Source organism: Marmota flaviventris, chromosome 13 (genome assembly GCF_047511675.1).
Source record: "Marmota flaviventris isolate mMarFla1 chromosome 13, mMarFla1.hap1, whole genome shotgun sequence".
In the NCBI taxonomy this organism is placed as follows: domain Eukaryota; kingdom Metazoa; phylum Chordata; class Mammalia; order Rodentia; family Sciuridae; genus Marmota; species Marmota flaviventris.
Window position 1 is genome coordinate 85,171,394 of NC_092510.1, and position 18,364 is coordinate 85,189,757.

An 18,364-nucleotide genomic window follows, 5' to 3' on the forward strand; every position below is an offset into this window, starting at 1 on the left:
TTCAACACTGCCAAGGATCGGCTCAAACCTGAATGAGACATTGGTGCTGGCGGTCAGGGAGGGGAGACTAAGAGGTGGGGCAGGCCGAAGGAATGTCACTGCCCATTAGGACGCCTGTGTGGAGTTCAGGTCCCAGTCTAGCAGGGGCTCAGGAGACAGCAGTTGTTTCACTACTAAAAATTTGAGCACTGGAAGGAGAGTCCAGACTCAGGCTTTTGCTGTGTGTATCTCATAACCTCTCTGGGCTTAGTGTAAAGAGGCTTGGCCTAACAGCCAAGGTTTATGGCTTATGGTTCCAAGACAAGTGGGGGCAAGCTGCAGGAACAGAAGCCCGCAGGAGGGGGCAGAGTCAGAAAACTCTTACTCAACAGGTCCCCTGGGGGAGGGACTGGCTGGGTGTCAAGTCTTCCCTCAGCCACACGCTTGACTTTAGAAATCACGGATCCGTGACACACACCACAGACGCAGGCCATTTTGGGAATGTGGGCGGTTCTTTTTTGGTTGTCCTTTCTATTTTTTAGATCATTATTCATTCTTCTTCATTTACTCTTGTAACGAAAATAGACTTTTAAATGCCTCAAATATACAAACGTCTGCTGCGCACACACATTCCAGAACCCCAGGGCGCTGCTGCAGGGCGGGAGCCGACAGCCCGGCTGCAGGGCCCCGGCTGCAGGGCCCCGGCTGCAGGGCCCCGGCTGGGGCCTGGCAGGGAGCTGGTCACCAGTCCAATGCCACTGAGATCCTAGGAAGGGCCCAGGCCTGGGGCGAGGTGCAGAGAGCCACTGGCGGGTGGCTTCCCAGGGCTCTGGGAGGTGTCCTCAGCCCAGCAAGGAGCTCAGACGCCTCAGAGTCCTCAAATGCCCCACTGCCCAGTTGCCAGGAGCAAGGCCTCTGACAAGGCCCTTCCCAGAGGTGGCTGTCACAGGCAGGGGACAGCTCTGCTCCAGACAGCCTGGCCTTTCCCAACGTATCTGGCCTTGTAAGGAGGCCAAGACCAGGGTGACTCCCAGGATGAAGAGCGCCTGGCCATCTGGACATAAGACACATGTTATTAGCTGGAGGTGGACAGAGCAGGAGAGGAGAGTCCCAGAGGCTCCGTGTGGGTACAGTGGCCTTGCTTGCAGCACCTGTGGACGGGGCTGGTCCCCGGGGAAGCTACTCCACCTCCCAGGCTGACGCTGCTCCATCTGAAGGTACCGGGCAGGGCAGGTCCTGGCCCCCCTGAGGAGGGGCCGCAGGGCTTTCTGGGCATCAGTGGCTCCTGCCTGCCCTTTGCCCCGGCTCCTCCCCATCTCAGAGCCTCTGGGGAATCAGAAGAGGCATTCCCGCAGGCCGTGGGCCTGGCGCAGGTCGGCCGACAGCGAGCGGGTCATCCTCCGGGTGGTGGAGCGCACGTCCTCGGCAGCCTGCACCGCCTGGTTCAGGGCCGAGTGCAGCTCCTCCAGGTCATCGGGGTCCAGCTGGATGGAGTGCCGGTGTCCCCGGTGTGCCCGCAAGGAGGCTGTGGGGACTGAGGTAGGCGCTGTGGGTGCGAAGTACCTGGGGAGGGAGGGGGCGCTCATTAGCACAGGCAGCTGGGCACCGACCCCTTCCACACCCCTCCGTGCTCGGCACACCACGAGGAGGGCTGAAGGCAGGAAAGACGCACAGCCCAGTGCTGGCAGGAACTGCGGCCAGGGGACCCTCCCGCGCTGCTGGGGGAAGGGGACCGGTGCCTTGGTCCTCTCCTCCCACAATTCAACCACCTGCAGAGCGGGGCTGGCCTCCTTGGCACCAGTCGGCACCATCTCCTCAGGAGCAGTGAAGCCCGGGAGTTAGTGAATGAGGGGACAGTGTCACACACCTGAGCAGAGGCCAGCGGAACCAGCCTGCCCCAAACCCTGGTCCTTCTGCTCGGCCGGCTGCAGGGCCCAGGAACCTCCCCACTCCAGGCCTCTGATTTCCCCCTCAAATGGCCAGAGTGAGCTGAAGGGAGGAGTCAGGAGCTCGCAATGCCAGGCCAGGGAAGCGCTCTGTCACGGTCAGCTCCCGAGGCCCAGGGGCAGGCTGGAGTCGCCCCAGACCTGACGCCGAGCATCTGGAGCACAAGCTAGTTAGGGAGCAGCCCCTGCTGATGAGCGGCTCTGGCCTAAGCATGGACGGCAGCCCGCACTCCTGCCTCTGGGGAGCTCCCCGCACCCCACCTTCTGCTTACTGGATGGCCAGGTTGCCAGAGAATTCCCCCAAGACCCTCTAGGGCAGAAGCCCCTGCAAATCCTCTGGGTGCACAGCTCTGCAGTGGGATGCGGGGCGGCGGCCAGCAGGTGGCAGCACAGGCCAAGAACGTTCTAAATTGCACCAGGCACCACTGAGCACGCCCCGTCCTGCTGCCCTGCTCCCTGTGCATCAAGAGCACTGTGTGGCTGGCCGCCTCCACTACCACCGGCTTTCTGGGCATTCCTTCAGCTGATCCTTGCCACAAGCCATCTCACACGGGAAGAAACGGAGGCACAGGGGCCTACCAAGTTCCTTGGCTACCACTGGCCCCCCCAGCTGCTTTCCTCTCCCCATAGCCCACCCAGGCTGGAGACGCTGACTGTCTGGCTAGTTTTCCCCAAAGGCCTGAGCTGGAAGGTGGTGGCCTCAGGAGCAGTAAGGAGACCCAGGGCTGCCCGGGGGGCTACCAGTTCCAGGCAGAGCCTTTACTGCCATCGTGTAGGAACCCAGCAGGGGTTTGCAGCCTTGTGCCAGGCCCTGGGCATGCAGAAGGATGCGGCCAGGCGAGGCTCCTATGGGCCTGCCCAGGCTCGGCAAGACGCCCCAGCACAGGCCAGCCTCCTTGGGGAGGCCCACGGTGGACAGCACCTGGGTGTCTGCTCCCGCCAAGCGTCAGCCCACAGCGTGACTCTGCCCTCGCTGCCCAGAGCATGGCCACTGAACGCTGGCTGGCTTGTTTCACTATGGGGGAAACTGAGGCAGAGATCTAGCTGGTGACAGTTGGGACGAGAAGACAGGTCTCCCAATTCCAGGGCCCAGGCTTCCTTCCCTCCACAATCCTGCAGGAAAGCTGCTGAGCTCATTTTCCTTCTAACTAATGACAACATCGAGCAACAGCAATGTCGTCTGGAAGGACAAAGCTCCTGTTTATTCAGTGATGAGCTTGTGCCAGCACCTGGGGTGACTCCACCGACACCCCACTTGTCCCCACACAGTGCACATGGCAGAGACCACTCCCCACGGACAGATGGCAAAACCGAGGCTCAGAGGAGGTAGCTTTGCCCTGGCTACGGGGCGAATGTGGGAGAGGGGACTCCAGAGCAGCTCTGCCTGGCTCCGAAGCCCGCCCCACTGCACAGCTGCTCTGCCATCTCGGTGGCCTGTCCTCCAGCACCTGGCAGGAGCACCTCCCGGGCACCCAGAAACAAGGTGGGTCTGGGAAGCTGCCAGACTGCGGAGCTGAGGGGATGACAGGGAGAGGCAGGGACTTCCTGGAGGCCACCCTGAAGACAAGCGAGCGGCACTGAAGACATCGCGGACTTTGGTCAACCGTCAATGCAACGTTGGCTGGTGACAAACGTCCCACACTCACTCAAGATGTCAGAACCGGGGTTGTGGGACCTCTCTGCTCTATCTACTCAACTCCCCTAAATCCAAACTGCTCTAAAACAGGAGTCAATTGAAAAAACAAGGGCGTCCTCATGCCTTGCTTGGCCACATGGAAATGGCCAAGTCCTGGAGTATAATCAGGGGACATCAGGAGGCTCCGGGGGGCAGTCTCCTTCCTTGCTGGGTCCCCAGGGCCAAGCACTCTCCTACCCAGCAAGCTCTTGGGGTTTGCTGAGTGACTATAGGAGTGCCAGGTGTGGCAGCAGGTGGCCACCTGGGATGGTCCCCAGGAGAGCCGAGCCTGCTGCTCAGCCCCCACATCGGGGGCTTCTTCAGTGACTGAGACCGAGGCGGGAGCAGCTGGGGCGGCGGGGTTGGGGGTTCTTACACAGTGGCTGGTGGATAAGGCATGATGGGAACCGAGGGGACGTAGGTGAAGGCCGGGGGTCCCGGTGCTGAGGGCGCGGCTGCCAGGTACCACAGTCCAGGGGGCGGCCGTGCAGGCGAGGGGACCCGCTGGCTCCTCTGCTTGGGGCTGGAAGCCACAGGTACATTTTTCCTTGTGGTGGCCTTTTCTGCCCCTGTGGGAAAACACCAGGACACAGCTGGCCACCCGGTGTCCTCAGCTGAGGATGGTGGTCTGCACAGCCCTCCCTGACCCCAGGCAGGGCCTCCCCTGGGAACAGCTCATGGGGTCCCATTCATGCCACCCCCCTAAACTCACCCCCTGCCCCCAGAGTAAGCAGAGCTGGGGTCTGGCCACGAGCAGGTTCTGAGCACTTGTCCCTACCAGAGCCAGGACCATCTCCCTCTGGGAGGGACTCGACGTGGCCACACAAGGGACATCGGAGGGCCTCAGTGGCAGACAGTCCCTGCAGCTCCCTGGTGGCTGTGGTGTCTGGAAAAGGACAGGAAAGGATCCTGTCTAGATCATCAGACCCAGAGCCCCCCCACAGGCCCCCAAAGCACCGAGCTGCTGTCAGGAGCCACCACAGAGAGACCCGGCAGGATGGTCACAGTGCACCCTGCATGGGCCAGGTGCTGGCGGGGGGCCGTCCTGCAGCCCCAGCCCCACCCACAGGCTCCGGCTCTTCCTGTTCACTCCCCAGTCTGTATTTGTGGAGCCACTTGCCAAGATCTCAGAGCTGGGAACCAACACTCATCTGACCCCCGGCCTGGGCTCTCCTACCGTCTGTCTCCTGCATGGGAGTGGCCAGTCCGGGCCTCCAGGGACAGGGTCAGCAGAGACCCGTGGAGCAAGAGGCAAGGGCATTGGCGCTGCTTCCCTTGCAAATCCCCAACTCGGCATCTAGTGGGTTCCAGGGCCGCCTGCCTCTCCCCAGGCTCAGCCTGGCCCGCACGCCCTCTGGGGAACCCCTGTGCCCAGCAAGTGCTGCCCCCAGCCCCATCCCAGCTCTGCCACTGGCTGCTTGGGGACAGGGCGCAAGGCCTGGCAGGAGTAGCTGCCAAGTAAATGAAGGAAGGAATGGAGGGCAGGTCGGGGCCCTCAAGTCATAAAGTCCTACAATGAAGTCTTTGCTACTTGTAAGCTGTGTGCCCCTGGGCGAGTTGCACCATCTCTTTGAGCCTATTTCAGGAGGTTCAAAATGGACATAATGCAACACTTCACTGAACTGTGAGGGTAGACGCAGACTGCACGAGAGAGCACAGAGGGCTGCGCAGATGGCAACTCCATCGCCACCAGCGTCCCTGCTTAAAAAGCCTCAGAGACTGTCTCTTCTACCCTCTCCTTTAGGACATGGAACCTGAGGATCAGGAAAGTCAAGGACCTGGCCTAAGGCCCCACAGCAAGCTAGTGGCAGAACTGGGACCAGAACCTGACGCTTGGATTCTCAGGCCACCACCTTCCCCATCCCCTGTAGCTGTTGTGTTTGGGGAAGGGGGAGGGGTGGAGATAGGAGGGGGAACTACTGCTGCCAGCCGGTCGGCCGCCATGCCTGTCCCTCAGGACTTTTCAGGGACTTTTAAAGTCCCAGAAGGTGGCTTCAGACAGTGGCTCCAGGAGCAACAGGGTGGTGGCAGGCACCTGGCAAGGCTGAGAAGCCCAGGAAAGTCCATCCTTGCCTGTGCCCACCACCCTCCAACTGCCGGGCTCACGGCAGGCCCACAGGGCCAGCCACAATGGCCTCCAACAGCAAGAGGCTGCAGGGTGGCCACCCCAGGTCCCATCCCTTACCTGTTTCCTGTGATCTGATGGGCTGACTGTGGGGACAGGAGGCTGAGTCACTGCTTCTTGGGGCAGTCTTGGGGGACAGAAGGTGGTACTCCTGGCCTGGGGAAGAAACCAGACAGTTGGCATCAGCCCGGGTGGGGGGTGCAGAACCGGGAGGAGCCCACTCGGGGACTTCACCCCTTCCTCCCAGTGGCTTAACAGTTGCCCCATGTACAGGAGTGAGCACATGAGTGTGTAAGACTCATTAAGTGTGTGGGGTGAGCTCTCTCCTGACTCCTTGCTTCTAGGAGTGGCTGCCTGGCTGTCCCCACATGGAGTGATCAGCACCCCAGGCAGGGTTGAGGTCTGAGACGACACTGCTCCCCGGGGGGGGGGGGGACCCCTGCTGGTTTGGCCCTCAGTGGCCTAGGCAATTCTCCCTTGTGCTCTGATTGGTTGTGAGAGGGGACAGTCAGGGGGTGGTTTCCTGGCTTGCTGGGAGGACTAAATGGGCAGTATCTGTGAGGTCTCCACCCAGTACTGGCAGATGAAAAGCTCTCAATGCCTCTAGAACTCTGGGCAGGCTCTCAGATCCACACCACCCTTTGTTGTGTGGGTCCCTGAGTCTCAAGGACAGCCCTTCTGTGGGCCTGAAGCCCTGTGAGGGGCACGGGGACTGCTGGCTCTCTGATGGCTCCTGGTAAGTCTCCAAGGGCAGGGGAGGCCATTCCTGCCTCCTTCCAGCACAACAGGGAGCGGAGGGTGGTGCCCCTGCTGCCACAGTTCACTGTGATGGCTGGCTGGTGCCTCTGCTGGGCAGCCACATTCATGCAGATGGGAGCACGTGCATTTTCTAAATGTCAAGCACTCTGAAGTGCTACTAGGTGTCACCTGAGCCAGGTGCCCAGTTCACGAGAAGCAGAGGCCCCTTGCAATCAGAGGGCAAACCAGATACCCTTCAGTGCTCATGCAACACATGAGGTGGCAAAGGAGATCATAGACCTCTTTATCATTGGCTGGCTGAGCTGAAAGGGCACCCCAGAATCAAGCACGGGCTCCATAAAAGGGGGGCCTGGGAAAGGTTTGCTCGAGGAATGAATGAATGAACAGAGCCCTATGTCAGGGAGGCCACGCCCCTGATGCTCCTCCTATCAGAACACAGCAGGGGTCATGCCCCTTGATGCTCCCCCTATCAGAACACAGCAGAGGCCACGCCCCTGGTGCTCCTCCTATCAGAACACAGCAGGGGCCATGCCCCTTGATGCTCCCCCTATCAGAACACAGCAGAGGCCACGCCCCTGGTGCTCCTCCTATTAAAACATAGCAGAGGCCACACCCCTGGTGCTCCTCCTATCAGAACACAGCAGAGGCCACGCCCCTGGTGTCCTCAGAACATAGCAGAGGCCATGCCCCTGGTGCTCCTCCTATCAGAACACAGCAGAGGCCAGGCCCCTGGTGCTCCTCTTATCAGAACATGGCAGATGAGATTTGAGGGGTGAATGGAAAAGGTCTGGCCATGGAAGAGCCCTTCCCCTGGACTGCATCCACCTGCCCCAGCTTCACCCACCTGTGTACTGGCCCCGGAAGGAGACCCTGTCAGGACGTCTGCTGCTGCCTACCCCTCTGATTCCCTCCTGAGTGGCCCGGGGACCATTTTCGGAGCTCCTGTTCTTCCCAGATGACAGCTGAGGGGAGGGTGGCTCAGAATCCAAACCTGGAGTAGAAAGAGGGGATTTAGCGGGGCAGAGGTGAGGCCCAGCTGGAGGAGTGAGCTCTTGGCAAGCTCAGGCTCCGGGCTGATACCTAGGTTGTGATCCTGAGCTACCTCCGGGGAGTACGGTCTGCACCTTGGGACCCTGGCCTTGCGCTAAGCCAGTCCAGACACACTGGGGTGCTGCCCTGCGCCTCTGCAGCAATCCCAAGAGGTAGATGTCATCACCAAGGCAAGGTCAGTGTCCCTTTAACTGCTCCAAGGGAGTAGCAACCCAGAGAGGATGATGTGGTGACAACGTGGTAGAACCAGGGACCCAGACCCAGGTTCCTTCAAGCATGTCCCCACACTCTCTAGGCCTCAAGGTTCTTATGTACAGAACATGTGCAGGATGACCCCTGAAGTGCAGGTCCCTGAGGTGACGTCTGCAGAGCCCTTACGGCTGCCCCGCACAAAGCACGGGCCAGACACAGACACGCACCACAATTCAGAGCATGGTGACAGCCACAACGGATGCACAAAGGACCTCCTCCCGGTTTCCTGGAAGTTCTACTGCTGTGGTCCATGACCACTGAGCAACATGCCCAAGATGTGGCCTCCAGAAACCAGACCTGGCCAGCACTCACTTACTCAGGGACAGTCGGGGCACCTCCCGAGGCACTGAGGAGGACCTGGCTCGCCGTCTTCCTGCAGGTTGCTCTGCACCCTTAGGCTCCCCGGACAATCGCTCTGTGGATTTACTAGCAAACGGGAAGGGAAATAATGTCACTGGATGAGGTTTTGCGCAGCCTTTACAGATGGCCCACAAAAAGGCCACCTGGAGAACTGTTTATTGCACAATGGGAGAAGGAAAATGTAGAGGACAAAATCAGACTCTGGAGCCAGTCTGAGGGAAAGTGGCTCTGTGCCTCTCTGACCCTCAGTTTCCTCATCTGTCAAACAGGGATAATAAGAGCACGGGCCTCCGATGGTGTTGGAAGGATTAATGAGATACTGTCCATAAAACCCTTAGCCTAGTGCTCTCCACTGAAACACTCAAAAGAAGTGAGTTGATTTTATAAGTTGTCTTCACAGATGCGTGTCCACTAAATGAGTACATGAGAATCCTGAAAAAGGTCTAGCACCTCAGCAACGGGTGGGTTCAGGGATATACTTTGCCTCATGCTTTATTACTAACTCATAAGCTTAGACATTCTTTTATGCATCAAGTACTATACCACAAAAACTGTGAGAGTGCATGAATGATGGACTGAGAGAGAGGAAGGGGCCGTGCCTGCGTCCCGCGTCTAGGTGAGCCACAGGCAGGCTGCATCTATCTTTGACAGGTGCCACAGGGACAGAGGTGAGGACAGAGGTGGGTCACCCACCTGCCACAGTGGGAGCCCCAGGTGGCTGAGGAAGCAGCTGGCCGGTCCTGAGTCTGGGCGGGGTGGTCACAGGCAGTCGTTGGGTGCGCCTGGCTGCCCTGGTGTGGCCGGTGCAGGCTGTCCTCCAGCTGCAGACGGAGCCGGGACACTTCTGCCTGCAGCTCGCGGATGGCCTGGCTGGCGGGGGAGAGACAGAATCGGAACAGCTGCCCAGGACTGGAGCTGGAGGCGCCCGAGGGCTGCCTGGATACGGTGGTCTTGTCCCTTCCTGGCAGGCACAGGGGCCAGCTCTGCTGCTGAATGATCCTAGAACTTTCCTGTGCATCCACTTCTCTTGCTACGCATCTGGACACCTGAGTTCATGTCCCTGTGCATTCTGTGAGCAAATCAGAACCTTCCTTTGGGGTCGGCCTTCCTAACATGCAGGGCGTGAGCAGCTGTCCTCCAGGTGGTGATGAGGAGGACGCACGGGCCAAAGGTCCACTTTACAATTTCTTTCTGATCTGCGCTGGCCCTAGGCTGTCCTCCACCCCCATCTCTTCTCCAGAGAACTTAACTTTGTAACCTGGCCTGACTCCATTCTGTCCTTGCTCAGCTGCAACATTTCCTATGTTCAACTCTCTGGTTCTGGCAGAAGATGCTTGTCTATCTGTGTCCTCAACCCTCAACCACTGGCAGGCAGGACCAGCTGTCCCCATCTCCTGACCCTATAGACAGGTGCTCAGAAATATTACTGAGCTGGATCCAGACTTCAGAGGGAGCAAAGTATCATGCGTACACAAGGGGACATCAGGTGTGCCCAGCATGCTGAGCTAGAAGGGTAAAGTGCCCGGGTAGGGAGACGCAGGGTGCACCTGCAAGGCCTGACCTCCTTGACGCCCTCTATGACCCCTGCGAGACCCAGGCACAGCCCGGCTCTTGCCCACAGCTATGGCACCGAGTGCTAGTGCCAGAAGCACATGCTATTGTCTCTCTCCCATCAGCCCCTGCACCGTAGGGCCTACTCCACAGGCCGCCCCAGCACGATGGCCACCAGCCCCACCTCTCAGCCGGCAGAGACCCCTACCCACAGTGCGGCGCTGTAGCCCGGCTCGGCATGTTCCTCTGGGCTGATGCACACTCTACACTGGCTCTGGTGGCTTCCAGGGACTGCCCTCAGGGTCAGTTCTTGCCTGGTGGCCCCTGGACTCCTGGGTGTCTCCCAGTGCTACCTCCAGCAAACTCAGGTCTCCAGTAAGTGTGGAAGGTGGCACCAGAGACCTTTCTCCAGCTCTGTCCCAGCCAGGTTGTGTGTAATGGGATTGGGTCTCCGTGGCAATCCCCAGGGAGACCATGTTGGCAATTCCAAGGCAAACCACGGGCAGAGGCGGCCAGAGCCAGGCTCCTGACACCGTTAACCCTCCCTGGAAGGCGAGCCCCTTCTTAGACCTGGGACTTGGACACACACTGGGGCATCACTTCTCCTCTCTGGGGTTTGTGTCAAGATTTGGGGCTTCTGACTTAACTCTTTGGTCACTGCGCCCCAGCTGGCACTGAAATTCATCTTCCCCGCAAACCTACCCTATCCCTGCCCAGTACATCAGTAGCTGTAGGCATCCAGAAGTCGGAGGGATCCATCCGGATTCCCTGATCACCCTGAACCTAACCAGCTACCGAGTCCTGTGGCTCAATGGCCGAAGCATCGCCTCTCAGAAGCAGAACCAGACTTCTCCCTCCGGACCCTGGCTGGAGTCCAGGCCCCCCAGTCCTCTCTTGCTGGGAAGCCTCTCCTCCCACCCTGGTGGCCCAAGGCCTCATTCTAAAACAAAAACTCCACCTTCAGCCCCTCGCTGTCCTCAGGATGGGCCCCAGTCACTCGCAGAGTGTTCCACCAGTGCTTTCTCTGAGCCAAGCCCCCATCTAGAGTGCGACCTGACCCACGGCCTCTGAGGAGGAAGCTCTGAGCAGGGAGCTCCCCTACCCTGTCTGCTTAGTGCCCACCAGCTCACACTCGAGGGCCCAGCTGTCATCAACAACACTTCAAAGGCGACAGGCACTCTCTCACCTTCAGGACTCCGTACACTCTTCCCTGTGCCAGCTATCTTCCTCTGGGTCTCAGCTGACACCATGTCCCTCCCTGCAGCTCGAACTGCCTTAGCCTGGGACCTCTCCACTGGACCTCCCATGCTGGGGAGCGGTGGCCTGCTCCTCTGTCCATCTCATGAGACAGTGAGCCTTACAAGGCCAAGGACAGGGTCCCGTCCACCATCGTGTCCCCAGGGCCTGGCATAACACAGACAAAAACGCTTCCAGGCCTTGGCTGCCGTCGGGGAGAACGCAGGGGCCGGCATGGTCAACCCAGCCCTGGACACCACCGACGGTGGCTGGGCCCCACTGTGCACACGGGGAACATGACTGAGCGGGCCATGGGGCCCCAGGGGTGACTGCGGAGCCACCTCCCAGAACACTGAGGCAGACACCCCGTCTAGCAAAGGCCCGGGCCTGACTGCAGGTCAAGAGCAACGAGGGAGAGGGAGAGGCCTGAGCAGGCTGCTGACCGCCCTCTCCCACTAGAGGAGGAGCTTGGCAGAAACTGCTGGAGACAGAAAGAGGGAGAGAGGGAGGAGAGGGAGAGAGACACCGAGAGAGAGACAGAGGGACAGAGAGAGACAGAGGGACAGAGATAAACAGGTGTAGTGGCTCCTGAGTTCACGCAGCGAACGAGCCACCTGCAGAAGACCCCTGCCTGAAGGGTGGACCCGTCCTAGATGTGGGGGGGGGTCTTGGCCCCAGGCAGGTGAACCTCTCGGCCATTCCAGGAGGTCCCACAGAAGCAGCCCTGTGCTGGCTCTGCCTGGCCCCAGCCTGGCCCCTTGGTGTGAACTACAGGGCCCCCGCCCCGTCACCCCTGCCCCCTGCCACACGGAGTTGGGATCCACACAGCCCAAGTGCCCGACTTACTCTCGCCCAGTCCTGGAGAGGATGAGGTTGGGAGTGGTCTCTGGAGATTCACAGGGCAGAGGGGCAGCTGCAGGGGCTGGGGTGGGGAGCAGGCTGGTCGTATTGCTGGGGAGCAGCTGCTCAGAAGTCCGCTTTCGCCCCTCGAACTCTGAGCCAGGGCTCACTAGGGAGGCAGAGAGAGGCCAAAGTGAGCGGAGGCAGAGAGGCCACCAGAAGCTTTGGCTGGGTGGAATGTGGTGGAACACGGCGGTGAGGTTGGGAGATGGCACTCTGCAAAGGTCCCAGAAGTTCCTGAGGTGGCCAGTGACCCGTTGACCTCAGACCAGAGGGCTGGTCTATTCTGGGAGCATGGGGTGCTGTGCTGGGCCTTTGGGCTGCTCTGGCAAGAGGCCCCCTCCCCATTAGCACACTACCAGGTCCCAAGGGGTCACCTGGGCCCCCTTACTCTGTCACCATCTCAACATGTTGTTCAGGGACAAGCTTTGGGACCTCCATGTCCCTCTGGAATCAGTCACACATTTACCTGTGTATGGGAAGAGCGTGACAAGCCCCGACACCTGTGGCCCTGGCCCATGCGTAAAAGCAACAGGCCCTTGGGACATTACCCAACAATATATACAGGACACTGTTGACCCATGGGACAATCTAGGTGAACCTTCAGAGAATTACGCCAAGCGGAAATGCCAATCAATCTCAAAAGGTTCGCACACCATCTGGTTCCATTTAATTCACATTCTCGAGATGACAAAATGATCAACGTGGGAAGAGGTGAGCGGCTGCTGGGAGCCAGGATGGGGCAGGAGGGGACGGGCGTGGCTACGGCAGGGCCAGCTGAGGCTCTTCCTGGCCAGGGTGATATTGCCGTCAATGCCGACAGCTGCTGAGACCCTGCTCTATGGCTGTGTAGGATGTGACCCCTGGGAGAAGCTGGGAGAGACACAGGAGATCTCCTGCATTGAATCTTAAAAGTATATGGGAATCTACAGTCTTCTCAAAATAAAAAGTTTAATTAAATTCTTTGTTTTTAAAGATGAACCAAAAGAAGAGGCAGAGTTCATCTGAGGTGTTGTGAGTCTCCAGAGCGGGGCGGTGGCTGGAAGGGGCTTGAGTTCTGGGGTTCTGATCGTAATCTGGGTTCAATTTCATTAATGTATGATTTTTTCTGTATGTTTGTTTTATTTCAGTAAAAAGATTGTGTGTATCTTACACAGATAAAAAAACGAATTGTGCACAGAGTTTATAGACGTGGAAGGTGTTCGTGACACAATGTTGAGGGAAAAGAGGTGGCTGCCCTTCACCTAGAGGACGTCCCGTTTCTGTTTTAAGTATGTGTAAATAAACACGCGTCTTTACCAGCATGAGAAACAGCTCACAGGTCTTTTTTTCTTTCTCCTCTCTGTTCACCCCATCTGTAATTGCAGATTTTCCTACGATGAACCTGTGTACCGTTGTGTACTCTAAGGCACTCTCCTGTCCTTTGATATTTCTCTCTGTGCAGTTTGGCCCCACCCAGCTCTGGCCACCCAGACTCACCCATTTCAGTGGCCAGCACCCGGTCCAGGTGGGAGCTGGGCTTCCTCTGCTGGAGAGGACAGCTCTGGCTGGAGGGGTGCCTCTGGGCTCGGCTCCTGGGTGTGCTGGGCTCAGAGGTTCTTCTGGGGACCAGAGGACCCCTGGCCTTGGGGTGGGAGGGCCCGTCACGGGGTGCAGAGGCTGTGAAGCGCTGGGCTGTTCCTGGGTTGCTGGGGACCAGGCGGGAACAGACACATTGAGGTCCCACCAGGAGAGGCCTCAGGCCCTGGGCACCCAAACCCCACCAGATGCTAAATCAACAGCTTCCCAAACTTTGGGACTTGTGGCCTTCACACCCTGGTGGTACATCTCCAAGGGTACAGCTGGTCACACACCCTCACACACGCTCCACAGCACACCTGCCACACGTGCCTGGGAAACAGCTCGATTTCTGTTGTAGACAATATAAAAGAATGACTCATCTGTTCCTCACACACACTGGGGACCCACTTTGGAGGCCACCAGTCTGCATGGTGACCCACCTCTCCTCTGCCCTCTCCCTCTCCTTGGGCTTCCCACATGGCCACCCCAGTGCCTCTGTCCCTGGCTCTGCTCACCTCACCGCCCCCACTGTGGTTTTCACTCATTCATCTGCTCAGCTGTTTATTTGTTCAACAAGTATCAACTTCTAGGACTGTCACTAACGGGCTGAGTGACAGTGGCCAAGTGGCTTCCCCTCTCTGAGCTTTTCTTCCCCTCTAGCAGTCAGATGGCAATAAAGGATGAAGCGGGGTGAAATGCAGGCCTGGGACACCCAGAGCCCCGAGCCCTGTGCTGGGCCGTCCTGGGCATCGGCATCCCTGGCTGTCCCAGGTGTGTGCACTGCGGGACAGTGGGGCGGTCCTGGGATACCTGCTGTGGGTGAGTCGGTGCTCTGGGGTCTGGTTGAGGGGTGACACTCTGCTGGTTTCTGAGCCCACGAAGCCACTGTCTGTCTCTGGGGATGCCATCCAGGGCTCCTGAAATAGGAAGTGTCCCTCTAAGTCTGCGGAGTGTGCGCAGGGCCCAGTCGGAAGCCCCTCCCAGGTGCTCCCACCTCGCATTCCATGCCTCAGGGCCCAGGGAGGCTGCCCCGCTCTCATTGCCAGGCCCAGGGTCTGAGGGTCCTCTGGCCCTGACAGGGGCAGAGGTTAACAGCAAGGTCTCCATCCCTGAGAGGACCCCCAAGTTCAGCCTCCCTGAGGAGTAGCAGCCAGCGCTCCTGGGACAGGCACTGCGGCAAGGGAGGAATGAAAGGAGGGTCTCATCCCAGAATGTACGGCAGGGCCAGAGATGCCCCGGCCTCTCCTGACTGCAGACTCACTCAGGCCCACTGCACTGGACAAAGACCCGCACACTCACAGGTCCCACTCTCCAGGCTCCAGCAAGTCCCAGAGAACATGAGTGATAGGCGCAGGCCCCCAGTGACTCCATCTAGAGCAGATGCCCGGCCACAGGCTCCTCGGGTGACAGAAGTGTGCGCGCCTCTGCTCACATGTATCAACGATCCTAATGTCACCTAAGTCACATTCCCACAGTGTCTGCGACCCCTGCCACAGTGTGAGAATAGCTACTTGATGGTGCAAAGGGCACAGAGGCAGGAACTAGCCAGCTATGACACAGCCAAGTTCCCCAAAGGAGGAACAAGAGCTCTAGTTGGAGGGACGGTTGGGAGTGGCCCGGGGCCTAGGCCCCGAGTGACAGGCAGGACCGTGGCTGGCAGAGACATGAGCAGCAGGCACTCTGAGGAGCCTGGAGGAGAAGCTCAGATGGCCCAGGGAGGGCCGGGCCGGGGGCCCCTACAGTGAGGACACTCACCTCTGGGTGGGGCCGGCCAGCGTGGCGCAAAGACTTCTGTGGAAGGTGCTCGGAGATGCCGCTTCCCTCCAGGCTGGTCAGACTGCTCTGGTGGTGGTACGCGTGGGCAGGGGGCACGGCAGGCCCCGGAAGAGCGGCTCTGGCCTTGCTCAGACCCGATGTGTGCCCATCTCTGGTCGTGGAAGGCTGGAAGCTGGGTGGTTTCCCGGGTACCATCTGCTCTCCGGCCTCCCTGGAGAGAAGCACAGCGTCTCTGAGCCCTGACAGAGCCAGGCAGCCAGGCCAGGGGCTGGGCCTCTGCTGGGAGCCAGGCTGGCCGGGGAAAACTCTGCAGTCAAGACACCCGGAGGCCCCCATCCTACCTCTACCACCTTCTCACTGTGTGGCCCTGGGCAAGGCACTTCGTACCTTTGAACTTTATGTTTTTTAACTGTAAAATGAGATCCCAACAAAACCCACCTGATCCACCACAGCAGAAGTTCTCTGAAAAATCAATGAGGTGAAGCAGCATTTCCTAGACCTCAGGATTTTGCACCCCATTCTCCCCGCACCAGCCAGGGCTCCCACAGACTCAGAGACTGAGACCACTGCTGACCGGGGGAGGCCAGCACTCACGTTACATACAGAAACTAACTTTGAAAATAAATTAAAAAAAAAAAAAAAGCATGAAAACCATCCTATTCTGGATGGATCCTCCGGCCGCTCAAGGCTATGTGTGTCTCTCTGTGACTCTCTCTCCAAAGGAAGACAGGTGCTCAAGACAAACAGCACAAAGGCTTTGTCCTTGCCGTCATAGATGGTCAGAGGGGAGGGATGCTACTTAACACTGCCCCCGTCCCGCTCGGAATAACATCCCCCAGCACCCACACGCCCTGCACGTGTCCTCCCGCTGTGGAGACCGGAGGGGCTGGCCACGTCCACTCTGAAGAGCATGCAGCGTGCTCGGACAGCAGTCGTCTCTGGTTTCAGAGCAGGTGTGGGACATGTAGGGGAGCCCTGGGGACTTACTGCAGAGGGGCCCTGTGATTCCTCTCCACCTGCACCAGGTACTGCCTTGGGACAGCCCTGGTGGCTTCGGCCCTCCCTGGAGCTGGAGCTGGCCCGTCGACTTCCAGGGTGCAAGGATGCTCCTCCTCTTCCTCCTGCTCCTCCTCGTCCCTCTCCCCCTCCTCCTCTACCCTCAAGGCTTCAGGAAGGGACTTCACACTGAGGTACCTGCAGGACACACAGCAGGCGGTGACCTCACCCCAGCAGGACAGCTGAGACCCAGACACCCCGTCCGTGGCCAGCCTCCCTCCTGGTGGGTGCTCACCTCTCCAGGAGGCCGTGGAAATCCTGCTCCACCTGCAGCTCCTTATGCTTGAGCAGGGCTGGGAAGTCTGGAGGCCTATCCTCTACCTCACTGCCACCAAGACTCACCTCCACATTCGCATGCAGCGGGCAGGTGCCGCTGGGCTGAGCCGGAAAGGTGGGGGGCAGTTAAACACGGCTTCTAAGTGTCTGCCTAGATATTCTTGTGCTGGGTGCTGAAGAGTGAGGTATACTAGACTCACTAGCCAACACCCCATTATGCGTGTGCCTGGCCCGTGTGACACTCAAAACTGCTGCCATGAATTGAGCAGCTACTATAAGCAAGCACCATACAGTCACTGCTTCTCAGCCATTCCCCAGTCCACAGCGCCCCCTACAGACAGGTTACTAGCTCAACCATTCAGAAACCTCTGCGAGAGAAGAGGTCACCTCCCGACCCCCCAGCCCCGCTGAACCTCTTATCCCGTGTGGCACACACTTCACACACAGGTACTGAAGAGGTCAACTGGGAAACGAAGCGGCATCCCAGTGTGCCTGGGCAAAGAGGTACCTCTGGGTAGGGGTCTGGAAGACTGGCGTGGGTACCTGTCCAGAAGGAGCGGGTGGGTGCGTTGGCGGGTGGGGGAAGCATGTGGTGGGGGAAGTGTCCAGAGCCGAGTCGGACCCCGCTAGCTCAGGCCCTCGCTGGATGTGGTCCATGTGGCCCTTCAGCTCGTCCAGGCGAATGCCCAGGTGGTAGATCTCCACCTCCAGCTCCCTGGGGTGGGGAAACAGCGGCACCAAGAAGCCGGGCATCAGGGACGAGACCCCAGGGAGGCCCCTGAACGGGCCACTTCATGTCACCAGTTGGGTGACGTTGAGAGCTGAAATAAACAAGCCGAGAGAGGACTCCACGGGAACCAGGAGGCTTCGGCCCAGGTCCCTCCACTGTCCCCAGGCTGCCCCTCAAGGCCCAGTGAGGGGCTCAGCCCTCCTCCCAGGCCCCCACTGCTCCAGGCTCCAGAGCTCCGCCATCTGGGTGTGTCCTGACTGGGAGGACTGCTCTCTGCTCCTTGGTGTGCGAGTTGTGAGGCTGAAGGGACACCCTCCTGGTGACCCAGGAAACCCAGGGGCCTGCCCCACCTGTTTCCTGGGCCTCCACAGCTTGTACCTGGCAGGATCGAATTTCCCAGTGGTCCCCTTGGAGCTGGCCGGGGGCGGAGCCAGGTGTGGCTCCCTGCAGGCCCGCAGGTACTCCTCCTCCAGGGCCGCATGGGTGGCCTTCAGCTGCTGGAAGCCCTGAAACCAGACCAGCCAGGAAGCCCTGAGTGCCCAGCCCCCGCAGCTCTGTCCTGCACACAGGAGCCCCGGAGACTGCTGTCCCAGCCCAGGCCTCTGCCCTGAGCTCTCTGACACCAGCCCAGGAGGCAGAGGCCTGACCCAGAGCCTGGGCACCACCCTGCCTGGGCAGACCCTCAGGGACCTGAGGACCACACAGTTGCAGTGTCCAATGTACCGTCACAATGTCCCCCTAAGAATCACACTCGAGAGACTCTGGGCCTGCACTCTTGATTTGCAAAACTGGGTCTCAGAAAATGAACCCCTCACCCAAGTCCTAGTAGCCCATGCTGACAGATGGCACGATGGCAGCACGCTGCCCATGATGATGACAGCACTGGTTGAGTGTGAACTGTGCTAAAGCACTGTGTCCCCCCCACCCCCCCAGCTCCACCACAAACCCAACGAGAGGACGGTTTATCATCTCACTCAAACAGGAGGCAGCTGAGGCTCAGGGAGGTCACTGAAGTTGGTGACTAAAGGTCACAGTGACTGAGTGAGTGGTGCAACCAAGATCTGCACCCCAGCGTGGGCGTCAGGAGGAGCTGGCTCTAGGCTCTGCTGCCCAAGACTGTGTGGCATTCTCTT

General features: G+C 59.3%; 1 protein-coding gene across 5 annotated transcripts in view; it reads right to left on the minus strand.

Moving 5' to 3' along the window:
• Positions 1–472: 472 nt before the first annotated feature.
• Positions 473–18,364, minus strand: part of Akna (AT-hook transcription factor) — a 40,070-nt gene continuing 22,178 nt past the window's right edge. For 3 of the 5 annotated variants that reach the window (XM_027949398.2, XM_027949399.2, XM_027949397.2), the window contains exons 8-22: positions 17,610–17,737; positions 17,045–17,216; positions 16,461–16,603; positions 16,157–16,363; positions 15,149–15,380; positions 14,204–14,310; positions 13,313–13,521; positions 11,780–11,942; positions 8,840–9,016; positions 8,103–8,212; positions 7,329–7,475; positions 5,786–5,881; positions 4,313–4,486; positions 3,977–4,169; positions 473–1,542 (exon numbers count right to left, since the gene is read on the minus strand). In XM_027949398.2, the coding sequence (XP_027805199.2) occupies positions 1,314–1,542; positions 3,977–4,169; positions 4,313–4,486; positions 5,786–5,881; positions 7,329–7,475; positions 8,103–8,212; positions 8,840–9,016; positions 11,780–11,942; positions 13,313–13,521; positions 14,204–14,310; positions 15,149–15,380; positions 16,157–16,363; positions 16,461–16,603; positions 17,045–17,216; positions 17,610–17,737 (2,487 nt within the window). In that variant the 3' untranslated portion in view covers positions 473–1,313. The remainder of the gene's footprint in view (positions 1,543–3,976; positions 4,170–4,312; positions 4,487–5,785; positions 5,882–7,328; positions 7,476–8,102; positions 8,213–8,839; positions 9,017–11,779; positions 11,943–13,312; positions 13,522–14,203; positions 14,311–15,148; positions 15,381–16,156; positions 16,364–16,460; positions 16,604–17,044; positions 17,217–17,609; positions 17,738–18,364) is intronic. The other 2 variants (XM_027949400.2, XM_027949401.2) reach the window with 2 other exon arrangements.